This window comes from Phascolarctos cinereus, unplaced genomic scaffold, assembly GCF_003287225.1.
Source record: "Phascolarctos cinereus isolate Bilbo 61053 unplaced genomic scaffold, phaCin_HiC Scaffold_9;HRSCAF=440, whole genome shotgun sequence".
In the NCBI taxonomy this organism is placed as follows: Eukaryota; Metazoa; Chordata; class Mammalia; order Diprotodontia; family Phascolarctidae; genus Phascolarctos; species Phascolarctos cinereus.
In genome coordinates, this window is record NW_027556402.1 from 135,550,586 (window position 1) to 135,576,455 (window position 25,870).

The 25,870-nt window shown below is 36.0% G+C and overlaps 1 protein-coding gene and 2 pseudogenes across 3 annotated transcripts in view; all 3 read left to right on the forward strand.

Annotated features, from left to right (window-relative positions):
* TECRL (trans-2,3-enoyl-CoA reductase like) overlaps positions 1 to 25,870 on the forward strand; it is a 192,607-nt gene that overhangs the window by 41,011 nt on the left and 125,726 nt on the right. For 2 of the 3 annotated variants that reach the window (XM_020999841.2, XM_020999842.2), the window contains exon 2: positions 19,761 to 19,812. In XM_020999841.2, coding sequence (XP_020855500.1) covers positions 19,761 to 19,812 — 52 coding nt within the window. Of the gene's footprint in view, positions 1 to 14,704; positions 14,784 to 19,760; positions 19,813 to 25,870 lie in introns of all 3 variants that reach the window. The other variant, XM_078148279.1, reaches the window with a different exon arrangement.
* Positions 8,742 to 9,258, forward strand: LOC144455320 (alpha-enolase pseudogene; annotated as a pseudogene).
* LOC144455321 (alpha-enolase pseudogene) lies at positions 9,455 to 10,015 on the forward strand (annotated as a pseudogene).

Here is a 25,870-nt window from a genome sequence, read left to right on the forward strand (position 1 = left end):
CTGATTCCTTGTTGAATGCTTTTTGCACTCATTACTCTTTTTGTTTTTTTTAAGGGAATGGTGGTTAAGTGATTTGCCCAGGGTCACACAACTAGTAAGTGTCAAGTGTTTGGTCTGAGGCTGGATTTGAACTCACCTCCTCCTAACTTCAGGGCCAGTACTCTATCCACTGCACCACCTAGCTGCCCCTTTGTATTCATTACTCTTTACTATCCCTGCTACATTTGCAAAAGACATCTCTTGTATAGTTGTCATTTGTTTGCTTTTGTTCCACTGGGGAAGCAGTCAAATATATAGTACAATCCCATTTGTGAATGCTAAGATGAATGAGGCAAGCAATTGTCATGAGATTTATTCTCTAAAGGTGGCAAGTCTTAATGCTTCACTTAAAGTTCAGTTAAGGACAGATGCCTATCTTCAATGGGCAACCAAGTTAAAGGTATCCGATAAATAGAGTCTCCTGGAATTCTTGGGGAAAATGACAATGGAAAAAAAAAGTTTCATTGTCCTGTGAACAAAACTATGATTTTGTTTATCTTTGTGGGAGGAATTCCTCCACAGACAACGCACCATGAACAGTTACATTTCAGAAGTAACTACATCAATTGCAAAGGCTTCCAAATGTGGGAACATTTATGAAGGCAGGGATTCGATGGAGATAATAATGTAGGCTTCACCACTTATATCTGATGTCGTGGCCATTCTTTAGCAAGATGAACTTTCAAAAGTACTCTTCCCCCCACTATTTTCCTTGATTTCTTTTCTACTCATTTACAACTCATGACACACTCCCCCCCCGACCAATTTATAGTGCTGCCTTCACTTATACTACTAATGGAGTACATTAGACATAACATGAAGAAATATCTTTTAGATAAAACTCAATGAGGATTACAACTACGCTACCCAATAATTTGTAGTGATTTTTGATCAATATTGATTTGTCCCCATTGAGACCTCATCAGAGGTTATTATGATTAGCTATTCCTTACTTAGAAAGAACATAACTATCTGGGAACCTCTCCTATTTGGAACCACAAGACAAATCATGCAGTAATGAAAATGTACAGCATTTATCAAACAAAATGTTTGAGACAAAGTTCCTATCTTAATGTTCATGTACATCATTCACAGAAAAGTCCCTAAAGATTTCAGTCAGGGCCTAATTACTCTTATTTCATACATAATTAGTGACTATATTCCAAGGCCACAGTTTATTAGAAACATCAAATCCAAAGGTTATTGGAGTAGATGATCTATAAAGTTCCCTTGAGTTCTCAAGTTGTCATAAAGGTCAAGGACATTTGCAATTTGTAATGAGTGGCAGCTGGAAAATCAGAATGAAAAACAATGTGAAAAAACAAAACACCAAAAAACACAATAGCCCTACTCACATGAATAAATGAGGCACTGTTCAAAGGAGTAAAACTCTTGATGTTCATGTGGCTTTCTCCAATGTGTAGATGATATCTGCTATTTAAAAAGGCCAGGATGTATTTAATATATTTTAGAAAGATTTACACCAAAAATGATTGAGAAAAAAATAGTGAGGTTGCCCAAAGGGATGAACCCTCAATTTCAGAATGACCATTTCACATGACTGTGTTCCACTTAGTCAAATTTTGGCAATATTTAACAGGGAACTATCCCACTTGCCTTCTAAAATTTCTTGTAATTAAAGGCCACCCAGCAAAGACATCACTTTCCTATGAAAAGTCGATTCTTTCTTCCATATATTCCCTTCAAAATTAAGCATTTCATGATTATTGAAATACACAAGATATTCTAGTGATAGAAGGCAAGATGTATTAGGAAATTGAAAAAGGATAAACATTAGCAACATACAATTTAATATGACACCCCTGTGAACTTAATAAAATATTGAGAATTTTCCTATATTTAACTAAAAACAAAAAACTGAAAATAATTTACATTTACACCAAATAAGTTTTCATTAGAAAATGGAGAGGTAGCTGATATTCTTTTAAAGACTAATTAACTGAGAAAGATAGTGACTAGAGTTTTCTAGCTTAAGACACACTCTGATTTCTTAAAGGCATAACATATAGGGATGTGATCTTTTTTCCCCCAAAGAACTCAAAGGACATTTCATGTTAATGTTAATTATAAAAATCCCCCAAGTATGATTTTAATCTTTTTTATAAATGAACAAAGTTAGCTACAGGTATCCAAAATTTTTTGTCATGTGGGTAACACAGAAGGGACTAGTTTATAATCTATGCTATGTTCTTTCAATTAACTTTGATTTCCTTTTCTATGACAATAAAATTTAATTATTCTGGTAATAATAAGAATTGAAGTCACATGATTCCAACTCTGAAACATTATTGATTTGTTACTAGTTTTAAGTTATTAAATAATTTAAGTTTATTACATTAAAATTAGATTTTAATGATCACATTTGAGGATATTTTCCTTATTTTATCTCTATTTACACATTCATAAGTTATTGTATTGAAGGATTTATCCTCTACCTTCAAATTAGTTCTTTATAATGAATACAACTTACATATCACACTGTTTTAGAATATATTCAGGAATTATTTTTCTTCCACTAGTCATATATATATCAAGTAATTCACAAATTACTAAGTTACAAAAATTCAATTTCTCTTCACTTTTTGAATTTCACATTCTACATAATGACAGAACCTGTATTTAATAACAACAGAGGAAAATTAAGTGTCAAATATAATTAAGATATTTTTAAAAAGTAAAAGATAAAGCTTTACTTACAATTACTTTATTGTTTATTTTCTTTTATGAAATGCTTTCCTTAAGAACTATATGATTTAAATTCTATTCAGGATCCATTACTTTAGTAGATGTTTACTGGGAATAATCTTTTCATATTATTTGCTAGTGTCATAGGCCTAAAAAATCTTAATTTTATAAAAATAAATCATACATTTATACAGAAGAAAGAAAAAATTATTCAACATAGCCTAGCATGCTGCCCAGTAATAAAGGTAGCACAGCATGATTGGCAGTTTCCTACAAAATGTTAAAACTTCTATTAAGTTTGAAAATATTATGGAGATCTAGAAACAAAAATAAGTTGATTCAATGACATTTACTAATTTTTTTTTAAATTTTCATGTGATAAGTAGTCATATCAGTGAATTAACCTAAAACACAGCTTTTACTTCACTATAGGACAAGGGCTGGTTGTGAAATGAACCAACTCTTTTGCAGCCCCAACAACATCGTATTTATACCTTCGAATTTACTATTATCCTGATATTTCCTGAGCTCAGTTTGCTAATCAGAATACTTGGTGCAGTTAGAATCCAGGCAGTATGGCATGGGTAGAGAATCAAATTGAGGTACAACTAAGCCTTGATTAGTGTAAATGAAGAATCCCCTAGAGTGTTCTTACATATTTGAATCTACAATATCCAAAGCTACAATTATGTAAAATATGGTAATTGGTTCCAGCTCAACAGAAATATGCAACACAAATTCAAATAATGTGACTACTTCAGAGCTTTTACTATTTTAGCGAATTCCCATTTAGCTGTACTTAACTGCTTGACACCAAACCCCATCTTAGTTTTTTGCTCTTGAATATTATAAGAAATGGCAAACCATTCCAGTATCTTTGTCAGGAAAACCCTGAATAGGATCAGACACAACTGAAATGACTAAACAACAGCCTTGTATATTCTGGCAACTATCAGTGATATGGCAAACAAAGTTTTAGTTACTTAATCATAAAACCTCAAAGCAGGCACTGGCCTCATATGCCATCTAGTTCAACCTATGTGTACCTGACCAAAAAGCCCTCCTACAATATCTCTTACTTTTGGTCAAACAAACTCTTTTTGAAACATTCCTGTTACAGAGAACTGGCTCCTGATGCAGACTGGGACAATTCTAAACATGACGATCTTTTCTGTCTATTTGGAAAACCACTCCATTATTGCTAGATCCCCTTTGTGGGACCAAATGGAATAAGGCTATTCTTTCTTTCCCATCAAAGCCTTTCAAATGGTTGAAGGAAACTGTCATGTCCCCCTAAGTCTTCTCTTTTCCAATCTAAATTCACATACTTCTTGAGGCAACCTTCCCAAAGCAAGCTCCTCAGATTCCTCCACAATTCAGGTTGAAATCTTTTGGATCTGTGCCTGCTTATTAACACCTTTCCTAAAATATGACACCAAAAACTTGACAGTGTTCCACGAGTGCACTCACCAGATCTCTGTCCCAGCTGAGCAATTCATAAAGCCATTATTTTCTTTGGTGTCTTGGTTTTGATTTTAATTCTGCAATACAAAAAAAAATACAGTATATGATATTTCTTTTATTACATTCCTTTTATATTTGATATCTATCTTCCTCTTTTATTCACCTTAACTTGAAACATGAACCTTATTATTACTGTGATTACTTTTTACTGAAGCTTCTATTTCTTGTGAGTCTATTTCTAGGCTATAATAGTTAAAGTTAAATAGGTCAAGTTATAAGAATGGGATACAGAGGTTAGCAGGAAAATAATATCTGTTGGTGCCTTATTTTTACTTTCTACAACTGATTTTCTTTCTTTCTTTCTTTCTTTCTTTCTTTCTTTCTTTCTTTCTTTTTTCTTTTTCTCTCTCTCTCTCTCTCTCTCTCTCTCTCTCTCTCTCTCTCTCTCTCTCTCTCTCTCTCTCTCTCTCGCATAAAAAATAACTCAGATAGAATACAGACTAAATGGCCTGCATTTATGAAATGGAGAGTAGCAGTTGGAGAATTTTATCAATTTTCATGGATGATATACAAATACCTGCTATTGTCATGATAGACAATTTAAAACAAATCATCGCCACATTCAAAACAATAACTAAAATCAACTAATGCAGGCATTAATGATTTTCAAAATATTCTGGTGAAAGAAATGCCTTAAGGAGTTGTAAAATTAAATTGTATGTAAACAAAAAGATTGCTTTACTATTTGGATCAGAGCTTTTGCAAACTTCTACAATTTTATATATATGTGTGTATATACGCATATATGTTTATATTTATATATGTATGGATATATCATATATATGCGGCAATATATAGTATTCATAATTTCTTAAAACATAATAATGTTACATTACTTTTGTTGTTATTGTTGTTCAGTCATGTCTGACTCTTCATGGCCACATTTGGGCTTTTCTTGGCAAAGATACTGGGGTGCTTTCCCATTTTCTTCTCTAGTTCATTTTGCAGATGAAGAAACTGAGGCAAACAGGGTTAAGTGACTTGCCCAGGGTCACCCAGCTATTAAATGTCTGAAACTAGATTTGAATTCAAGAAGATGTGTATTCCTGACTCCAGGCCCAGTGTTTTGTCTATTGTGCCACCTGATTTTGTCTTGTAATACATCAATGTGCTGAAACTTATTTACTATTCCCCAGCTGAAGGACACCAACTTTATTCCCATTTTTTTCTACTAAAAAAAAAAGAGCTGTTACAAAAATTTTGGTGTATACGGACCCTTTCTTTTTGTCATTAACACCATTGAGGGATATTCGTAGTAGTAAAATATCTAAACCTTAGTAGCTTTCTTAAATAATTTTAAATTGTTTGGATTTAATAATGTTTGGATAAATTCAGTTTTTCAGGAACTTCTCTAATTTTGAATACTTTCATATTTTGTCATTTGTGTATGTTTGCTGGTTAGAAGGTGAAATTTCTGAGTACTTTGGATTTATACTTCTCTCATTATGAGAAAGTTGGAGTATTCTTTCAGGTGGTTGTTATAATATGCAATTGTGTTTTTGAGACCCACTTGTTCATATCCTTTGATCATTTTCCTATTGAGGAATGGCTAATTTTTTAAATCATTGTCAAATGCCTACAGACCTTGAATATCAGAACATTATCAGAGATATTTGATAGTAAGAAATAATTTTCCCTACCATTTAATCTTCTTACCTTTGCCACATTAATACTTCCATTCATGTAAAAGCTTTTCAACTCCATGTAATCAAAATTAGCTATTTTAATTTTTAATTATCTATCTTTTTTTAAAGAATTGATACACTAAGCATAGTTGTGAAAGTTAGTTGGTCATGTTCTATCGTCTCTTATAAAAATCCTTTTATTAAAAAATCATTTTACTTTCTGTTTTTATTTATAGCTAGAATGTCAAAATTGTTGTTTCAGTTCCTGTAAATCCATTGGTCCTTGAATATGGATTTCACATGTAGAACAACAATAGTTGTTGCTATTTTGAGGTGGTTATGCTACTGTCACTGCAAAAGGAGGTGGCATAGTGCTGAAGGCCAATTCGTATTTTTCCTTAATTTCATGCAATACAAAGATAATAATAATAATAATAATAATAATAACAATAAACTCATCATCTGTAGGATAGCCCACTGGTGATGAGCCTCTTTAAGTTTTTCATTAGTTAGCAGTTATTGAGCTAGAAAGGAATTCAAAGACCATTAATCAAACCCACTTACTTTACACACTGAGTTTCAAAAATCAGACAGTCTTTCTAACATGATAGAAACATTTGCCAGAACACATGGTCTTCTGTCATAACCTTCAAGAACCCAGGGGGTAAAGAATATCATCAAAGAAATGCATGACTGCCAAAAGGAAATAGCTCAATCAGGTACAGAGAGGGAAAAATATTGATGGACAGCCCCAGTGTCACATTGGTGCTCAAAGAAATTTAAAAGCCCCAGAAAAAGTCCAGAATGTTAGGTGGAGCCTGAATATGAAAGTATGGACAAGAATTATATAGATTGAGAGGGTGTGTTCAATTGAACTGGTCTCTTTATCACTGTCTGGGATATCTACTTTGATGTTATCAGAGAGCTACTAATGCATTCCAGTACAAACTTTTCTTCTCTTGGAAACTTACACTTTCTGTTCATTTTAACCTATTTCATCAATATAAAATATATGAAAATATCAGAAGATTATATGTAATTTTTCTCAGGCTTGAATGAGCACAGCACCCAGAAAAAATCTTCACACAAATCGTGGTTATTTCATGACTGTACTTTTATACTTTCATTAATTGATTTGGTCACTAGGTGGCGAAATTGATAGCATGTTGGATTTGGAATTAGGGAGATGTGTCAACACCAATTAATTAAATATAATCGTATAAACATTTTTAGTGGTACATATACACACACAAATATATAGATATATACAATACACGTATTCACCATCACAATATAGGACATCCAATTATGCATGTTTGCAGTAAATAATAAGTAACATACCAAAAGTTAAAAAAAAAGGATGATGGGATAGTTCAGTTCTTTTAGACTATATTATATTTTTTTTCCTTTGTAAAATTTTTGCAAAAACCGCTCAAGTCTTACTCTGATGCTTTATCATAGCATCAAGATAACTAGGGGATCACAAAAACAGGTGAAACACAAATTCTGGGAGGTCTACCAAGCTAGAAAGGCTCTAAGTGTAGGTCCAGTTACAGGCTATATATCTGTCAACACTCAGCTGGGTGTGAAGTCTTATCACTAATCTAGCTAAAGGCAAAGTCTTATCACCAGAAGTGGAGCCAGCAACTGGTGGAATTTTCAACCACAGTACTTAATGAATACATTTGTATTTGGAAAAGGAGTAACCATACATTTAAATCTTAGGAATGAAAATATTCAATAAAAACAATTTAGTGATTAACAGGAGTAGCTGTTTTGGAATGAATATATGCAATAAACAAAATTGTTTGAAAACTACACCTCCAAATTCTTAATTACTAAATTATAGAATTTAGAAATTAGACAATTTCTCAGTAAGTTCTTCAAAATAAAGCATCTATTTAAAATAAAAAGGAAAGCAACTGTATTAGAAATAAATCAAACTTAAGATTCATTATTCTCAAATTTATTAATGAAACTATATATACATATACACATCATATACACATACCTACAGTTTTATATGTATATAAATATATATATGTAAATGAGCATATGTATGTATTTATGTGTGTGTAGAGAGACAGATAGATAGATAGATAGATAGATAGATAGATAGATAGATAGATAGCAGCTAGGTGGCATGGTAGATTGAGCACTAGGCTTGGAATCAGGAAGACTCATCTTCCTGAGGTCAAATGTAGCCTTACACACTTAGTAGCTGTGTAACCCTGGGCAAGTAAGTTAACCTTGTTTGTCTCAGTCCCTCTTCTGTAAAAATGAGCTGGAGAAGGAAATGGCAAACCACTCCAGTATCTCTGCCAACAAAAACAAAACAAAATGGGGTCATGAAGAGTAGGACAGCACTGAAACGATTCAACCACAACATTGGATGGGCAGCTTGGTGGTGCAGTGGATAGAGTACCTGACAGTGGAGTCAAGAGGACCTGAGTTCTAATCTGCCTTAGTATGCTAACTAGCTGGGTAACCCTGGGCAAATTACTTAACCCTGTTTGCCTCAGTTCCTCATTTGTAAAAACAAATTATCTAACTGGGAAAACCAATTTTTTCCTTCTGCCACATTAACTTCTGAACAATGTAATCATGTTTTAAATATCATCAGAAAGGCTCCAAATCCAACTATGGCAAATTAATATCTAGAAATTTAATTACACACATGAGGTTAAACTACCATAGCTTCCTCTTCATCAAAAGTTGAACCTTCAAGAAGGGAAGAATATTTGTGAAAAGAATTACAGAAGATTTAGTACTCTGTCTTGGTGTTGGCAGCCCCCTCACCCTCTGTTCTCTGAGCCTAATGCAGAAATCTGTTACCAAAAACTCAACATGTCTATTCTCAGGATCCAGACAAGCAACTTCTTTGACTCTCCTGCACCACTGAAGTTGATCTCTGCACTTGCAAAAAGGTCTCTTCTGAGCTGCTATGCCCCGTGTTGCTGCTACTGGCATCTATGAAGCCTTGGAGCTTCAAGACACCCTGATAAGATCCTCTGAATGGGGAAAGGAGTCCTAAAATCTGTTGGACACATCAATAAAACTCTTGCCCCAGACCTGATTAGCAAGAAAGGGTTTTGTGGAGCAGAAGATTGACAAATTGATGCTAGAAAGGGATGACACTGAGAATAAATATGAATTTGGTGTGAATGCCATATTGCGAGTGTCTCAGGCTGTTTGTAATTCCAGAACTGCTGAGAAAGTATTCCCCTAATACTGCCATATTGCTGACCTTGCACATAACAATGAAGTCATCCTGCCAGTTCTAGCTTTCAGTGTGATCACAGGTGACTCTCAGGATGCTAAGAAGCTAGCAACATAAGATTTCATGGTTCTTCCTATTATATAGCAGCAGACTTCAAGAAGTTCACGCACATTAGAACTAAGAATATATACTACAGGATTTATTAAGTAGAAATCTGTATAGGATACTGTTGAAGTAAAGGATGAAAGTGACCTCACTTCTAATATTCTGGAGAATAAAAAGCTTTGGAGCTTTGGAGCTGCTAAAGAATGCTGTTGAAGGTTGACTATATTGATAAATTGTAATTGGCACGGATGTTACTGCCTTGGATTTCACCTGATCAGAGAAATAAATATTACTTGCACTCCAAATCTCCTGAGAACTCCAGCAGATACATCACACTTGATGTACTTAAGGTCCCATATAAGACTTTCATCAAGAATTATCCATTGGTTTCTATCGAAGATCTCATAATTGGGAAATTTGGAAATCCTTCCTTACTACTGCAAAATTCAGGTGGTAGGGACCAATTCTAAGCACGTTTAAAAAAAGCTGTGAATGCAAAAGACTGCAGTTGCCTCATTCTCAAAGTAAACCAGATTGGCTGTGTGACTGAATCTCTCTAGGCATGCAACTAGCTCAATATGATTTCTAATTGTTCTGGGGAGACTGAAGGTATTTTCTGAGTCTCTGCATTGGGCACATCAAGACTGATTCACCCAGCTGATCTGAACCTCTGGCCAAGTGTCATCAGATTCTCAGAATTAAGGAAGAGCTGGGGAACAAAGCTAAATTTGCTCGGAGTGACTTCAGAAATGATCTGCCCAAGAAAGCTCTGTGCTTAGGAGAATGTCACAGCTAACAACCACTAATCACCTGATTAGACATCTGCTCCTTTACTAAAAATTTTGTCAAATTCATTTCCAAATTATTTTACACAGAGAATCAACATCTCATTATTAACAGTTAAAGCAACAAATTTAAAAGAGCATGCTTACCCAAGTTTGAAGTCTAGCTTCTTTACCTTTACTAAACCTGGGTGATGATTCCAGGCAAAGGTTGCCCTAGGGCCCAAGACCATTGCCACTAGGGCCCATGCTGTAGTTGCTGCTCCTCCTCCCTCCTTCCTTTCCCCCATAGGGGAGGGTGAAATCAAAGGTGAGGGTGACAGATAGAAACTCTCTTCTCCTAAGAGAGGGGCAAACAGATACCATCATGACTCAAGAAAAGGAACAGGTTGTACAGAATTTTGAAACACTCCTTAATGATCAATCACTAAACTCTCAGAATCTGCTAAGATGTTTTTAGCTGTTCTAACTTTCCCTGTAACCTCCATGAAGGAGGATTCAGGGGTTTAGAGGGAAGGAAGGAAGTAAGCCTCAGGCAACCAAAAAGCACCTGCAGTTTTTCCCAAGTTGCTAGCACAGAATTGGGTATACACTTCTGGATAGGGCATGTGTCCTTTTCCTCTATGCTGAGGTGTACCCAGGTCCATGGCCTCAAACCATACCAGTGGACTGAGAGCCTGAGAGCATCAGGAGAGTGGAGACAACCTCATAACTGCCTGCCCCAAAAGCACCTCCAAGCCTTCCTAGGTGCTTGGAGAGTGATCCCAACTGCAGGGCAAGAGAGAAGGTATGGGGAGGCTTACATACCTTCCAATCTTGGCTGGAGAAGGAACTTTGGGTTAGGCAGTTTCCTGTATGGGCCACCAAAATGTTGAGGTCTATAGTTTAGGGGTGCTGGGATCCCAAAATCAGAACACACAGGTCTTGTCTGAAAGAATTCCACCCAAGCCTTCTTTTAGCTAAAGACAAGGTTTATTAGAGCATCCTTCATATTGGGCAGACTCTTAAGGAGTCGGAATATTAGTAAGGTATTGGTTAGATTGTAAGAATCCAAGCCCCTTCATGGAGACAAGATGTACCTTATATACAGAAAGACTGTGGGAGAAATCTAGGAGTGGCCAAGTTGTCTGGGCTGGGGGGATGTCTGTGAGGTAATAGAATGCCAGGGACCATGTGGTCAAGGGAGAATGCAGGCTACATAGGATTAAGGGTAGGAAGTAGGGGAGGAGGCATAGGTAGGTAAGACAATGGAGGACCTGGCTAGGTTAAGGGTAACAGAGATTGGGTGTAGCCACAATGAAAGGCCAGTTGATGGGATTATAGTAGCCTCAGGGGGATTGTCAGAGATTTGGCCATATGGGAAAGTCCAGGGTGTTTCCTTTTGGGGGTTTAGATCCCATCCTCATCATACCCATCTTTCTAACTTCTCTATTTTTGACAAGGTTCCACCATTCTTCCAATCACTCAGGTTTCCAACCTCGGAGTCATTATTGACTCTAATCTCTCTCACCACAAAACCCAATATCTAAACACTTGCCAAATCTTTTTTTTTTAAGGCAATATGATATGGTTGACAGAGCCAAGAAGACCTAGGTTCACATTCCACTTCTGACCTATACTAGATGCATGACCTTGGGCAAGACTCAACTTTATTTCCAAGTCATAAGCATAAACTATGGGTCTCTCTTAAGACACTGCACTGAGCTCTCTTTTCTAGCTATACTAACTTGGATTTCTCATCAGCCCCAGTGGATATAATTATTATCTCTTTGCAGATGATGTATATACATACATACATACATATATATGTACATACATACATAAATATTTGTGTATGTATATGTATACGCACATACAAATATATACATACTATGTATGTGTCATCCACATCTCAAATTCAATATGTAAAAAAACAGAAAATTTTATTCCCCCCCCAAACTATCCCCTCTTCTTAATTTTCCCATAACTGAGGACAATGCCATTATCTTGCTAGTTACACAGACTTGCAACCTTTTACTGTATGTGTCTTTTCTGGTTGTCCCATGTTAAAATAAAAATCCCTTGTTAACTGCTAAAATGGAAGAAACCCCAGGTCCAAAAAGGGGAACCTGGAATGAGCCAGAGTCCACTCACAGTTTACAAAGTTTATAACAGCATTTATTGTTTGAGAAGCTTGCCAGCTGGAGCAGAGAGACAAGTTCTCAACTGCTCAAAGGGGAGTGGGAAAACAATGAGGTATTTACACATATGTGAGATATTTATGGCTAAGTAAGGGTTAAGAGAGAAACACAAATTGGAAAGTCAGGCAAGAAATGGGGGTCTAAGGAAGGATATTTGTAAACACGATAAATCAGAAAGCAGAATGTTTGCTGCTCTTTAGGTAAGTTAGAAAGGAAGATGTTTGCTGTTCTTTGGATAAGTTAGGAAGCAAGATGTTTGCTTCTCATTCTGATCTGTTCAAGACTGGTTTCAGCACTTCTAGGCATATCCAAATTCAGCTAAAGTTTACTTTGCAAAGGATCACTGGTACATCAAGCAGCCTTGGGCTTGAGAAGTCCTCCTGACTGACTAGTTATTGTGCTACTCCATTGTCTGGTTCCTCTGTGAAAAAGGGATACTCTAGTACAAGTGTGGAGAACCTGTGGTGTCAAGGCCACATGCGGCCTTCTGAGACCTTGGGTGCGGCCCTTTCACTGAATCCAAACTTCACAGAACAAATCCTCTTAACAAAGAATTTGTTCTGTAAAATTTGGACTCAGTCAAAAGACTGAAACCAAGGACCTAGAAGGCCACATGTGGCCTCAAGGCTGAAGGTTCCCCATTCCTGCTCTACTATATTTAATCAGTTAGTACAGTAATCACAGACCCCATGTTAATGTTCACAGCCCCATGCCCTGAATACTATCCCTTCTCTTCTCCATCTTCTGACACCCTAACTTGTTTCAGGACTCAGGTCAAATCTTAACTCTCTGCAGAAGGCCTTCAATCACATTCCCACTTTCCCTCAGAATTTGCCTGCAATCTACTCTGCATATATCTTTTGTGTTTCTGGTTATTTATGTGTTATGTCTCCCATTAGAATATGAGCTCCTTGAGTGCAGGGACTGTTTTTTCTGTGTTTCTTTGTATTCCCAGAGCTTAGCACAGTGCCTGACACATAGTAAACATATAATAAATGCATTTTGACTGACAACCTCTCAGTGTTACAGACAAGTCTCCAATATTATAAATTACAGAGATGTTGTAAGTTTGTGCTAGTGAAGGGAGTTTCCTCAAGGGAGTTCTCAGTATCAAGGTAATCAAAAGTCTAGTCCCTATCCCCGATACATAGAGAAGAGGATTATAAATATTTGACAAAGACAGTATTTGAATCCTGGTGCTTAGACTCCAAAACCAATGCTATTTTTGGTATGCAATACAGGATACCATCATATTCAAAATTGATTAGGATGTTTAAAAGAGCTTCCCTTCCCTCAAGAAATCTCATTTAAAAGACCACCTTTTTTTGGAAATTTAATTTGCTAATTAATTCTGCTTAACCTTCCTGGCTTATTGTATATGTGTATATATACACATACATAGAATTCTGTGTGTGTATGCATATACATGTATGTGTATATACACATACATATATGACATAGATATACACATACACATATATACATATATTAGATATAGATAGATTGTATATATGATTTTGGGACAGGCTAATGCTTAGGCACAGAAGTATAGGAGACAGAAAAATGTCATGCACTAAAACCAGAATAACTTGATAGGAAACCCCTACTTAGACTGCTCTGTTGAGCAAACCCCAGTCCAAGCAGATCCAGGAGGTACTGCTCTCATTTGGATGGGACAGCTTCAAGTGCACTCCTATGTCAAGCACTCTCCAGAGCTGACAGGCAGACACATTCCAGCTTCAATGAAGTGACAAGCTTTGACATGAAGCAAGCATCAGGAAGAAGTGAAGTGAGAATGTTTAAATGTCAAAATTTTAAGTGGCTGACTGAGGGACAAGGATGACCCAAGATCCTGGATCTCTCAGTGCTCTGTCAGCAAGTCAACAAATAGTTATTGAACTGCTGCTGTGCATAAGTCACAGTGCTAGGTGCTAGACATTGGGGATACAAAGGATATAGGACGTAGACATTGTCCTTAATGAGTTTATAATCCAGTAGAGAGAAGTGATAGATATACTTATATTGCAGTACAAAGAAAGCAGTGTGTGACAAAAGACGATGCATATGATTGGAATAATGTTATGGGAACAGAAGAGAAGAATAATCATTTCCTCCTAGGGAAATCAGAGAATGCTTCATAAAACAGGTGGCATTTGAGCTAACCCAGCCACTAGCTCTGAATCATGCTGTCCCTAACATCATCCCTGCTGGAAGAATGTACTGTGCTGGCACTGGAACCAGCTTGCCCTCTTCTCAGAGTTGTTGCCTTATTTTTCCATGAGACAGGCTGCCACCTGACTTTCCAGCTACCAGCTACAAACCAAGCTCTGCCACCCCACTTCTCCTTATATGTTGTTCTACCCCATCAGAATGTAAGCTTCCTGAGGTCAGGACTATTTTTCTTGCTTATAATTGTATTTCCAGCCCTTACCACAATGTCTGAGTCATAGTAAGTGCTTAATATATGTTTAGTTTTCTTTGTATTTTCTGTCTGTCTGTCTGTCTGTCTCACTCTCTTTGCAGGATTTCAATACAAAGAAGAAATTTGCATTCATTTAGAGATAGAAGAGAAAGGAAGAATAGAAAGGCAGCAAAGTTCAAGGTATTTTTTAGGAAGAGTGATTTTCATTTTCTCCTTTCTTAATAGTGAAAACATGGACCTTGTGAATGATTGTAAGACTTTCTTAAGTCTGCACAATTAATTATAAATCAAGCACTTTTTATAGAGTTTTGGCTGATTCTTAAGGTGCAAATGTTCACACAAATTTTTGAGTCAATTCTCAAGAGGAGCTTTTAGCTGGATCTAGCAAAATCCTGACAGAAAAAAATGCTCAGCCTTATTTACTCTATCTTCCTCATTCCATATGAGGAAGTAGGCCTAGAGAACAAATGACTCACTCAAGGTCACAAAATATTAAATGGCAGATGCATGATTTGAACTCAGGTCTTCTGAGTCAAAATTCATAACTCTGTCCACTGTAAAATGGTGTCCCCCTAAAAGACCCACTTTTCATAAAATGAAAATGACTCTGAGTCTAAATTAGTGGAGTTAATTTTAGTTGAGTTATAGTCTCTGTTTTCACCCAAACTCTCCAACGGTCTCAGAGCCTCTGTTTTTACATGTTTTTACATGCTTATTTTGACAATTCTAAACATCACGTATTAACATGAGGTTAGCTATTCAAATTAAGTGTAATTTCAATTTTGTTGTGATATATTTCTCCCACATGGGCAGTTGGGAAGTGTAGAATACCATTTAGAAATACTATTAAAACAATGTATAAAAGGATTTTATTAATCAAAGTTAATTTTTAAAAAATCAATATCTTTCATCTCTAACAATTTAAAAATGGAGTGAGGGGAAAGGTGAAGGATAGAGGTAGTAGTAAGGCAAAGATGATTGAAAATTGATAGACACAGCCTAGATTTCCGCAGTTTAATGTTATCTACTGTTTTAATTAAGCAGTGACTCCTGTGAAGCCAAAAGGGACGTGTGTGTGTGTGTGTGTGTGTGTGTGTGTGTGTATGGTACAGTACAATTGAGGAATTGTCAATATTTCTATTCTGATGGTCTTGAAAATTGTAAATTGCAGAAGTGGGCACTTTCTGATTTAGATACCAGACACCTAGAATTTGCCTTGAGATTATCAAACCTGTTCACAAGGACCAAATGATAGTTATTTATTGGTGACCTAAAAAGGAAACCTTTTAGTTAAATCCCTTAAATAGAACAATTTTATCCACTGGTTATTTTTAAACGATTATAAAAATGGGTACACAAATGAACACCACTTTTTTCATTCTTAGGAGATTTTCCCTTTGAAAACTTAATATGAGTTCAATATTTCATTCTTCTCTCCTAAGATTTCACAGCATTTCAATCCAAATCCATGATAAAAATAATGTGGAAACAGCAAAAATATCATCTATATTGTACAATTAACATTTATTAAAAAAAGATTAAAATAAATGTCATAATCTATCATCATGGTTTCAAATTTTCTATCCTTAAATTGCTATTAAGAATAAAATGCAATGTTTGATATTTACAAATATATTAGTTAATACAAGCACATTATACTTTTATGAGAATTACCTTGTTTCAACCCAACTTTATTCTCATAGGAAAAAAAATGGCATTCAGTTTTAAAGCATTTTGAGTGGTCAAAGATTTATGAGTTATTATTCAATGTTGCTTTTCTCCAAAACATACCCTAATGGGGATATCATATTGTTTTTACCTAATTCATCACTTCAAATTCTTCTCATTGCCATTCATCAAGTAACAAATGTATCCCAGAGAAACTAGGTAAAAGCTGCCAAATGAAACACATATTCATTGATCTTATTTATTCAATAAAAATAATGGATTATGATGCAATCAATTTTTTAAAGATATTGATGTAACTTAGGTAGGTTGCAACCCAAATACATGCAACCTATTCTAATCTGTATTTAATCGGTCGTCTTATTTGTTTTCTATGGAAAACAGCTTTGATGAAAACAAACAAACAAATAGCATAGTCTAAGGTTCAGGAAAAACTGCTGAAAGCAACCAGACTTGAGAGAATTCTGGGGAAGATGGTGCAGTAGGTCAAAAAATTCTGAGCGCTCCAAGTTTCTCCCACAAATGAGATAATGATAGCATTTCAGAGTGAACACAGAAATAGTAATAGCACCTCAGGATGAACATAAAGCATAAAAAGAAATTAGAGTAGAGGCACAGCAGTGGTCCTGCTGGCACAATCAGAGAAAATGTGAAGAAAAATCCTAGGACAAGTTTGGTCCCTGTGAAGAGTAAATCCCTCCAGGTTAGGTCCCTTTAAATAACAAGTGGCAAGCGCAGGGGTTAGCTGGGGTGGAAGACTGCCTTAGCCCCAGCCACAGGAACTTTTACCCCTGGGACGGTGAGGGAACTGGGGCATCTGAGCCAGGGAAGATTGAGGGAACCCTTGCCAACAAAGAACTCCAGACCCAGCTCTGCTGCGGAACTATAGCCGGGGGTAAGAAGGAATCAGCATACATCCTGTGAGTGCAAAAGCAGTGGCGCAGAGACATCACTGGCTGTGGGTACTTGCAGGAAACTGGAGGTCTTGGTTTTGGTTCCACAGGCCAGAGGGGAGAACTGAAGGAGGGTCCCAGGCCAGAAGCATCATCTCCCATACCCCAGGGCTAGAGGTGATAATAAAAAACTAAACTCCTAAAAATAAAATAATAATAATAATACTAAATGAACAACCAAAGGAGAAAGAATCCAACCATAGAGAATCACTATGGGAATAGAAAAGACAGGGTTCACTTTCAAAGGAGGATACTAAAGCAAAGAAACCCCCACCCCAAAGAGTAAAGTCAAATGGTCACCTGCCCAAAAAGAATTAATAGAAAAACTTTTAAAAAGCCTTTAAAAATCAGATGAGAGAGATCGAGAAAAATATTTTTTAGAAAAAGAATAATCCAAGAAAAAACAAGATTATGAAAAGAATGTCAATCAATTAGAAGAGGAGATCCAGAATCAGAAGGAAGAAAATGAGTGTTTGCAAATCAGAATTGGGTAAGAGGAAGCTAAGAAAGTTGTAAGAGATGAAGAAATAATAAAACAAAAATAAAGACTTAAAAAAATAGAAGAGCATGTGAAACATCTCATAAGAAAAACAACTGATCTTGAAAACAGATCAAGTAGAGGAAATAGAAGAATGATTGGACAACCTGAAAGCTATTATCAAAAAAATAATGTTGAGGAACTAATACAAGAAATAATTAAAGAAAATTGCTGTAAAACATTAGAACAAAAAAGTAAAAGTAGACATAAAAAAAAGATCACCTATCATCACCTGAGAGAGATTCTATAAGGAAAATGCACCAAAATATCATAGTCAAATTCTGAAACCCTCAGATTAAGGATAAAATATTATGAGCAACAAGAAAAAAATAATTTCACTATGGTGGTTCCACAATTAGAATCACACCAAGACCTAGCAGTGGTGACACTAAGTGACTGCAGTTCTTGGGACATTATATATATCAAAAAGCAGAACTGGGGTTCCAGAAGAAACTATCAAACTCAGTAAAGCTAAGCATAATCCTGAATGAAAATAAAAGGATATTTAATAAATTGTCAGACCTTCAGGGTTTTGTTGAAAAACAACAACAACAATAACAACTCCCGAACTTGATAGAAGATTTGACATACAAAAGCTAAGAGAAGTATAAGGTACCTACCAAAGACTAATCACAAGGGACTCAATAAGGACACACTATTTATCTTTCATGCATGTGGTGCAGGAAATGATGAGTTAGTCAACTTGCAAAAATATGGAAACACTTGGACTTATGAAGAAATAGAGGATAAATAAGTATATTATCGTCTTAGATGCATATAAATATATGAATATATATATATATATATATATATATATACACACACATATATGTCTATATCTGGCTATGATTATTGATACCTAAGTATATGTATGTGTAAGTGTATATATATGTACAGGTGTATGTGTGTTTATGTGTATATGTCTATATATGCATGCATGTATGTATGCATGTGTATGTATAAGTACACTCTGTGTGTGTGTGTGTGTGTGTGTGTGTGTGTGTGTGTGCGTATCCATGCTCAATGATAGCCTTCAGGCTGGAGAAGGAAGGGGAAAAAAGAACAAAATAAAAGGTGCACAGCAGAGAACAAAAGAAAATTTACAAGGAAGCAAAGAAAAGATGGACACCTCTCAAAATAACCCATACTATTTATTATATAGATTTTCTTGAAATGGAAATTTATTGCCATATATTTTAAATTTATTTTAAATTTATATTGCTGCATATTTTAAATCTCACATTCTGCTGTACATGTGGCTATACTTTTCCCCCCTTATTTTGTATTATTTTAGTTTTAGTATTTGTTTCTCCCTTATTATTTAATGTATAAGTGTGAAATTAAAAAAAAATTTAAAAATTAGAAAATAACTAGACTCTATAATAATGTTTCACTGCATTATCTTTCCTCCAAGGAACCAAAAGCCAACATTGTATTAGTAATAAATGTTTTCCTTGGGACATATCCACTTAACAATCATCATGCACACCATATAGAATAGAAATAGATTATAATTATCCGGATGACTTGCTCCTAGTCACGAAACAGTTTAAGGGAATACAGATCCCATTCATCCATAGACACTATTACTTCTATACCTCTGCACACTTTTGAATTGCAACACTGGCCCTGATTGCAATCTGCCTTACACATTCTAAAAATAAGACAAAATGGGAACTTAACATGTAAAAAAAAATATACAAAACTACATCTAGTAGTCAGAATCTGGTAAACAGTCCGCTCTATACTAATTAATGATGAAATTGAGAGAAATGCTAAATGATCTTGATTTAGAAGAAAGTGGTCATTTAGTTAGGTCTTTTCTAAGAGCCCTGCTAGCGTACTAAAATAATGCTTATAAAACATTGACTTTGTCCCAATGTTGAAGTCACTAAGATATTAGCCATTCTTGTCCAAACTAAGTAAATATCAAGAACATTTAGTAAAAATTGATTTCTACCTGTTTTTTTAAATTTTCAGGTGTCTCCAACATCTACAATCCGTGATGTTAAACAGAAATTTCACAAAGCATGTAAGTTTTTATTGTTTTTATGTTTAGTGATATGGAACTCCAATTAGATCTCTTTTAATTCTAACACATGATTGATTGATAATTTCTGATTTAAAATTATTATTTCTATTTGTATCCATACTAGTTTGAAAATTTATTGGAATGAATATCTATACATGAGACACAGAGTCTATACTTTGATCTATTATTCTAAGCTTAAATTTAGGTAAAAAATAATTACAATCTGTATAAAAATATATTCCTTGATATCTTATTGAATTATATTTACTTGACATATATCTAACAATTAAAATTATTGCTCTGTCCTAAAGCCAGGGTCACTGCACCCTGAGTCTCAATTTCTGAGGTATCCTTTTGAGGTTTAGGCAAGTACTATGAAACAGGTTCAAGCCTGGAGAAATCTGACCTAACGAGAGAGGTTCAGGGGTGGGGAACCTGCAGCCTCGAGGCCTCATGCGGTCTTCTGGGTCCTCAAGTTTGGAATCAGTCAAAAGGACTGCACTTGAGTACCTAAAGGGTCGCATGTGGCCTTGAGACTGCAGGTTCTCCACTCCTGGGTTAGGCCTTTGAGTCACTACAATCAATATGACTTAACTAAATTTTGACTCAGGACTAAAATCTCACCAAAAAGGTAGAGGTGAGTAGAACAGCTTGTAATATGCAATAATAATTAAATATATTACAGATGTTTATTTCCTACAGAGAAAATAAATTCTTTTTTTCTTGATAATTATTAATTTATTTTTAGTTTTCAGCATTCCATACAATTATAATTTGAGAAAAGAAATTCTAAACATAATAAACTCAAATGCACAGGGGCAAAACAAAACCTTAGAACAGGATTTAATAACAATCCATATCTATTGTTATACTTTCCTGGGTGGTTAATACTTAAACTTCTTTGGAATATCAAGCAGCTTGCAGGACTACTGAGTAGTCCCAATTCCATTTCATCTTAGCACTAAATTCCCTCATAGTCCATGTGTCCCATCCAGTCAAGCCAATGTTTGGTCTCTTCTTTTGGTTGGTAGCTGTCTTCTCTGAAGAAGGCAATTCCCCTGCTACTTGTTAGGTCCATCCAATTGTCCCAGAACTTCTGGACCTTTCAGGCACTCCCGTCACTTCCTAGACTTATTGATCTTGGGATTGTTTTGACACTCAGGAAAGAAACACAAAATGAAAAAGGTATTGCAAAAACAGGGTCGGGCTTACTTTCTTGAGTCTTTTGTTCATTCTGCTAGGCAGTTACAGTCACCCTACTCTCTTGGGTGTCAGAAAAGCTACCATTCTTTACCACTCCCTCATAAAAAGTTCAGTGAAAGAGAGTTATTTGTCACAGAGGAGAGTAGAAGGAAGAGAGATCCAAGGGCAAAGTCTATTCTTTTATAGTCTTACTGTACTGCCAAAACTTTCTACCCAATGGCCAAAGAACATATTGTGTCATCAACTCAAAGCACAAGCATCTTTTAACTCTGAGCCAAAAAAACTGCTAGAAACAACCAGGGACTGTAGCATCTCCAATGTACACAAATAGTATGGTTCCTTGGCAGGTTAAATCACAGGTTAAAAACAATATGTATATATTTTAAGGCTTACTAGACTATGTTAAAGTATACTTAGCTCTGATTTTTTTCTACTATTTTAATAATTTTTACTTCATGAGTTATTCAAGTACAATGAAAAAATGTCTATCAGTTCTGCTTTTTAACATTCTATTTTTTTGTTGAATGAGACTAATAGTTGTAAATATATAAATTTTTTTTGTTGCCTAGGCAATGGGGTTAAGTGACTTGCCCAGGGTCACACAGCTAGTAAGCATTATGTGTCTAAGGCCAGATTTGAACTCAGGTTCTCCTGACTCCAAGGCCAGAGCTTTATCTATTGAGCCACCTCACTGCCCCTGTAAATATATTCTTGAAAATGACATTAATCTTAAAGCAATTTGAAAGTGAACTAGATCAAATAAGATTATCTTGTTTTCCATATTTCATATATTTTTTTCATTTATTCAAACCTTCCTTTGTTCAACTAATATTGAACACAAAAATCTGTTCATAATTTGGAGTCTCAACCCAGTGCTTGCATACAGTGTTAGTTGAATTGCAATGAATTCACATACTTTCTTCCCTGAAGAAACATAAATTCTAGAAGGAAAATAAGGAATGAACATATACAAATATATACAAACATTACAGAAAATCTTCAAGGCAAGATGTAAGCGAGTATATGAAAGTATGATAGAGACTATGTCCTTGGTTGCTGAGAGAATGTAAAGGACAGGGCAATATGCAAAGGAATTATCCATGGGAAACCTCTTTGGGGAAGGTTAGAGAATTTTGCCTTTGAAGGAAATATGGGAATGTAGATTGATGGAGATGATGGAGAAAAATGTTTGGGTCAAGAGCAACAGTGCAAGATAGAACAAAAGTGGGACTAATTATGTGTGTGACTTAAGACAAATCTAAACTGGAGGCAGATCAGTACAGTAGAAAGAGGCATGGATTTAGAATAAGGTGATTTGAGTTCATAATCCTGGCTCTTCCACTTACTACTTGTTTTAACCTTGTGCACGTAATATAACCTCTTTCACCCTCAGTTTCATCAATTTTTTTTCCAAGTAGTCATCTTGAGGTTTATTCACCTGTTCCATCATCTTGCCATTACTCAAAACATTTCTGGACCTCTTTTTTTTAAAAAAATATTTATTTTTAGTTTTCAACATTTACTTCCACAAGATTTTGAGTTCTAAGTTTTCACCCCATCTTGTCCCTCCCCCACCCCAATGGCATGTATTCTGAGTATCCCTTCCCTGGTCTGCTCTCTTTTCTATCTCTCCCCCCCTTCTCTTATCCCCTTCCCCTTCTGCTTTACTGTAGGTCAGGATAGATTTCTGTACACCATTTCCTGTTTCTTATTGCCCAATTGCATGTGAAAACTTTTTTTTTTAAATATGTGTTTTTAAAACTTTGGGCTCCAAATTTTCTCCCTTCCTCCCTCCCCACCCACCCTCATTAAAAAGGCAAGCAACTCAATATAGGTTATAACTGTGCAGTTATGCGAAACACTTCCATAGTAGTCTTGTTGTGAAAAATCAACTCTATTTCCCTTAATCCTATCCCCCTCCATTTATTCTATTCTTTCTTTTGACCTTGTCCCTCCTCAGAAGTGTTTGCTTCTGATTACCCCTTTCCCAATCTGCCCTCCTCTCTATCATCCCCCTGCTCTCTTGTTCCCTTCTCCCCCTATTTTTCTGTAGGGTAAGAAAGCTTTTCATGCTTGATGTTTATGTTATTCCCTCCTTAAGCCAAATCCTATGAGAATGCTATTCACTCATTCCCTCTCACCTTCCCCTGTTTCCCATCCACTGTAAGAGATTTTTCTTTTCTGTTTTTTGTGAGATAATTTACCCTGTTATACTTCTCCTTTTCTCCTACTGCCAGTATAATCTTCTCTCACCTCTTATTTTTATTCTCCAGATATTACCCCTTCATCTTCAACTCACTCTGTGCCCTCTATCTATCTATCTATCTATCTATCTATCTATCTATCTATCTACATATAATTTTTTTCCTCCAACTACCCTAATACTGACAAAGGTCTCATGAGTTATAAATATCATCTTTCCATGCAGGAATGTAAACAGTTCAACCTTAATAAATCTCTTATGATTTCTCTTTCTTGTTTACCTCTTCATGTTCCACTTGAGCCTAGTATTTGAAAGTCAAATGTTCTATTCGGCTCTGGTCTGTTCATCAAGAATGCTTGAAAGTCCTCTATTTCACTGAATGACCATTTTTTCCCCAGAAGGATTATACTCAGTTTTGCTGGTTAGGTGATTCTTGGTTGTAATCCTATCTCCTTTGCCCTCCTGAGTATTATATTTCATGCCCTGTGGTTCCTTAATGTAGAAGCTGCTACATCTTGTATTAGCCTGATTGTGTTTTCACAATACTTGAATTGTTTCTTTCTGGCTGCTTGTAATATTTTCTCCTTGACCTGGGAACTCTGGAATTTAGCTAAAATATTCCTAGGAGTTTTCCTTTGGGGATCTCTTTCAGGAGGAGATTGGTGGATTCTTCCAATTTCTATTTTGCCCTCTGGTTCTAAAATATCAGGGCAGTTTTCCTTGATAATTTCTTGAAAGATGATGTCTAGGCTCTTTTTTTAATCATGGCTTTCAGATAGTCCAATAATTTTTTAATTTCTCTCCTGAATCTATTTTCCAGGTCAGTTGTTTTTCCAATGAGATATTTCACATGGTTTTCTAATTTTTCATTCTTTTGGATTTGTTTTACAGTGTCTTCCTTTCTCATAAAGTCACTAGCTTCCAATTTCTCCATTCTAATTTTTAAGGAAGTACTTTCTTCAGTAAGCTTTTGGACTTCTTTTTCCATTTGGCTGAATTTGCTTTTTAGGCATTTTCCATTTGGCATTTGCTTTTAGGGCATTCTTCTCCTCATTGGCTTTTTGGACCTCTTTTGCCATTTGGGTTAGGCTATTTTTTAAGATGTTATTTTCTTCAGTATTTTTTTGTGTCTCCTTTAGCATCACTCTCAGTTTTTCCTCTACTTTTCTTACTTGCTTCTCAGAATCATTTTTGATCTCTTCCATGGCCTGGGACCAATTCACATTTTTCTTGGAGGCTTTGGATGTAGGAGCTTTGGCCTCATTGTCTTCTTCTGGTTGTGTGTTTTGATCTTCTTTGTCACCAAAGTAAGATAATATAGTCTGACTCTTTTTGTGCTGCTTGCTCATGGTCCTGGCTAGGTACTTGAGTTATAAACTGTTAAGGTAGGAGTCTTGTTTCTAGCATGTAGAATGTACTGTCTCAAGCTTCAGGGGGTTTGTGCAGCTGTTTTCAGAGATACTTCTAGGGACCTGTAAATTTTCAGTTCTTCCAAGGTGCTATGATCAAGGGCGAGGTGTTTACTCCTTTCCTGGCCTGGTCTCTGGTCTATGAGTGACCGCAAGCACTCTTTTCTGCCTTGGAACTGTGAGGAGGATTTTCTCGTCACAGCCACTACAAGCTCTACCATGCCAGTGCTCCTCCTCTCCCCAGGACCACCACCCAAAACTGTGACCTAGGTCTGAGAATGGGCAAAGCAATAGAATCTTGCACCAGCAAAGACATCCCTTCAATACCCCTCTGATCGGCCACTCAATTCCCCCTCAGTCTGTGGGCCAGAAGCTCAGGAGGCAGCCACCGCCCTAGGCCGGGCTCGGGAATGGAGCTGAGACCACCTAACTTCTCTCTCTTACTGCAGACACAGACTTTTCCCACTGACCTTCTAAGCTTTCCCTGGCATTCTTGGGTTGAGAAGTCTGGAAACTACCATAGCTGCCTGCGATACAATCCTCTGAGGCCTGCTCCAGGTTCGTTGTGGCCTGCCCGTCCACACCAAAATGTGCTCCTCTCCCTGCCTGGCGTGATATACCTTTCCAATCAACCATCCAAGTCGTCTTAGGCTGGAAATTTGTTTCACTGTGTCTTTTTGTGGGTTCTGCTGCTTTAGAATTTATTTAGAGCCATTTTTTACAGGTATTTGCAGGGGTTTGGGGGAGAGCTCAAGCAAGTCACTGCTTTCATTCTGCCATCTTGGCTCTGCCCCCCAGTTTCATCATTTTAAAATAAGGAGTAAGAGTAGCTAGCCTATGTACAATCTTTGATTGTATGATGCCATCTAACTTCAACATTTTGGTGTTTTTCAGTTATTTTTCAATCATGTTTGACTCTTCATGACCCCCCCCCCCGTTTGGGGTTTTCTTAGGAAAGATGTTAAAATATTTGCCATTTTCTTCTCCAGCACATTTTATGGATAAGGAAACTGAGGTAAATGGGGTTAATGACATGCCCAGCATTACTTACCTAGTAAGTGTCTGAGGCCAAATTTGAACTGTGGAGAATGAATCTTCCTGACTCTAGGCCATACACTCTGTCTACTGCACCACTTTGCTACCAAAACTCAACATTTAGCACCTACTAAAAAGCATCATGACTATCTAATTAAATATATTTGATTAATAATTACTTTTGTTATTTTTAAATGTCAACCTCTCA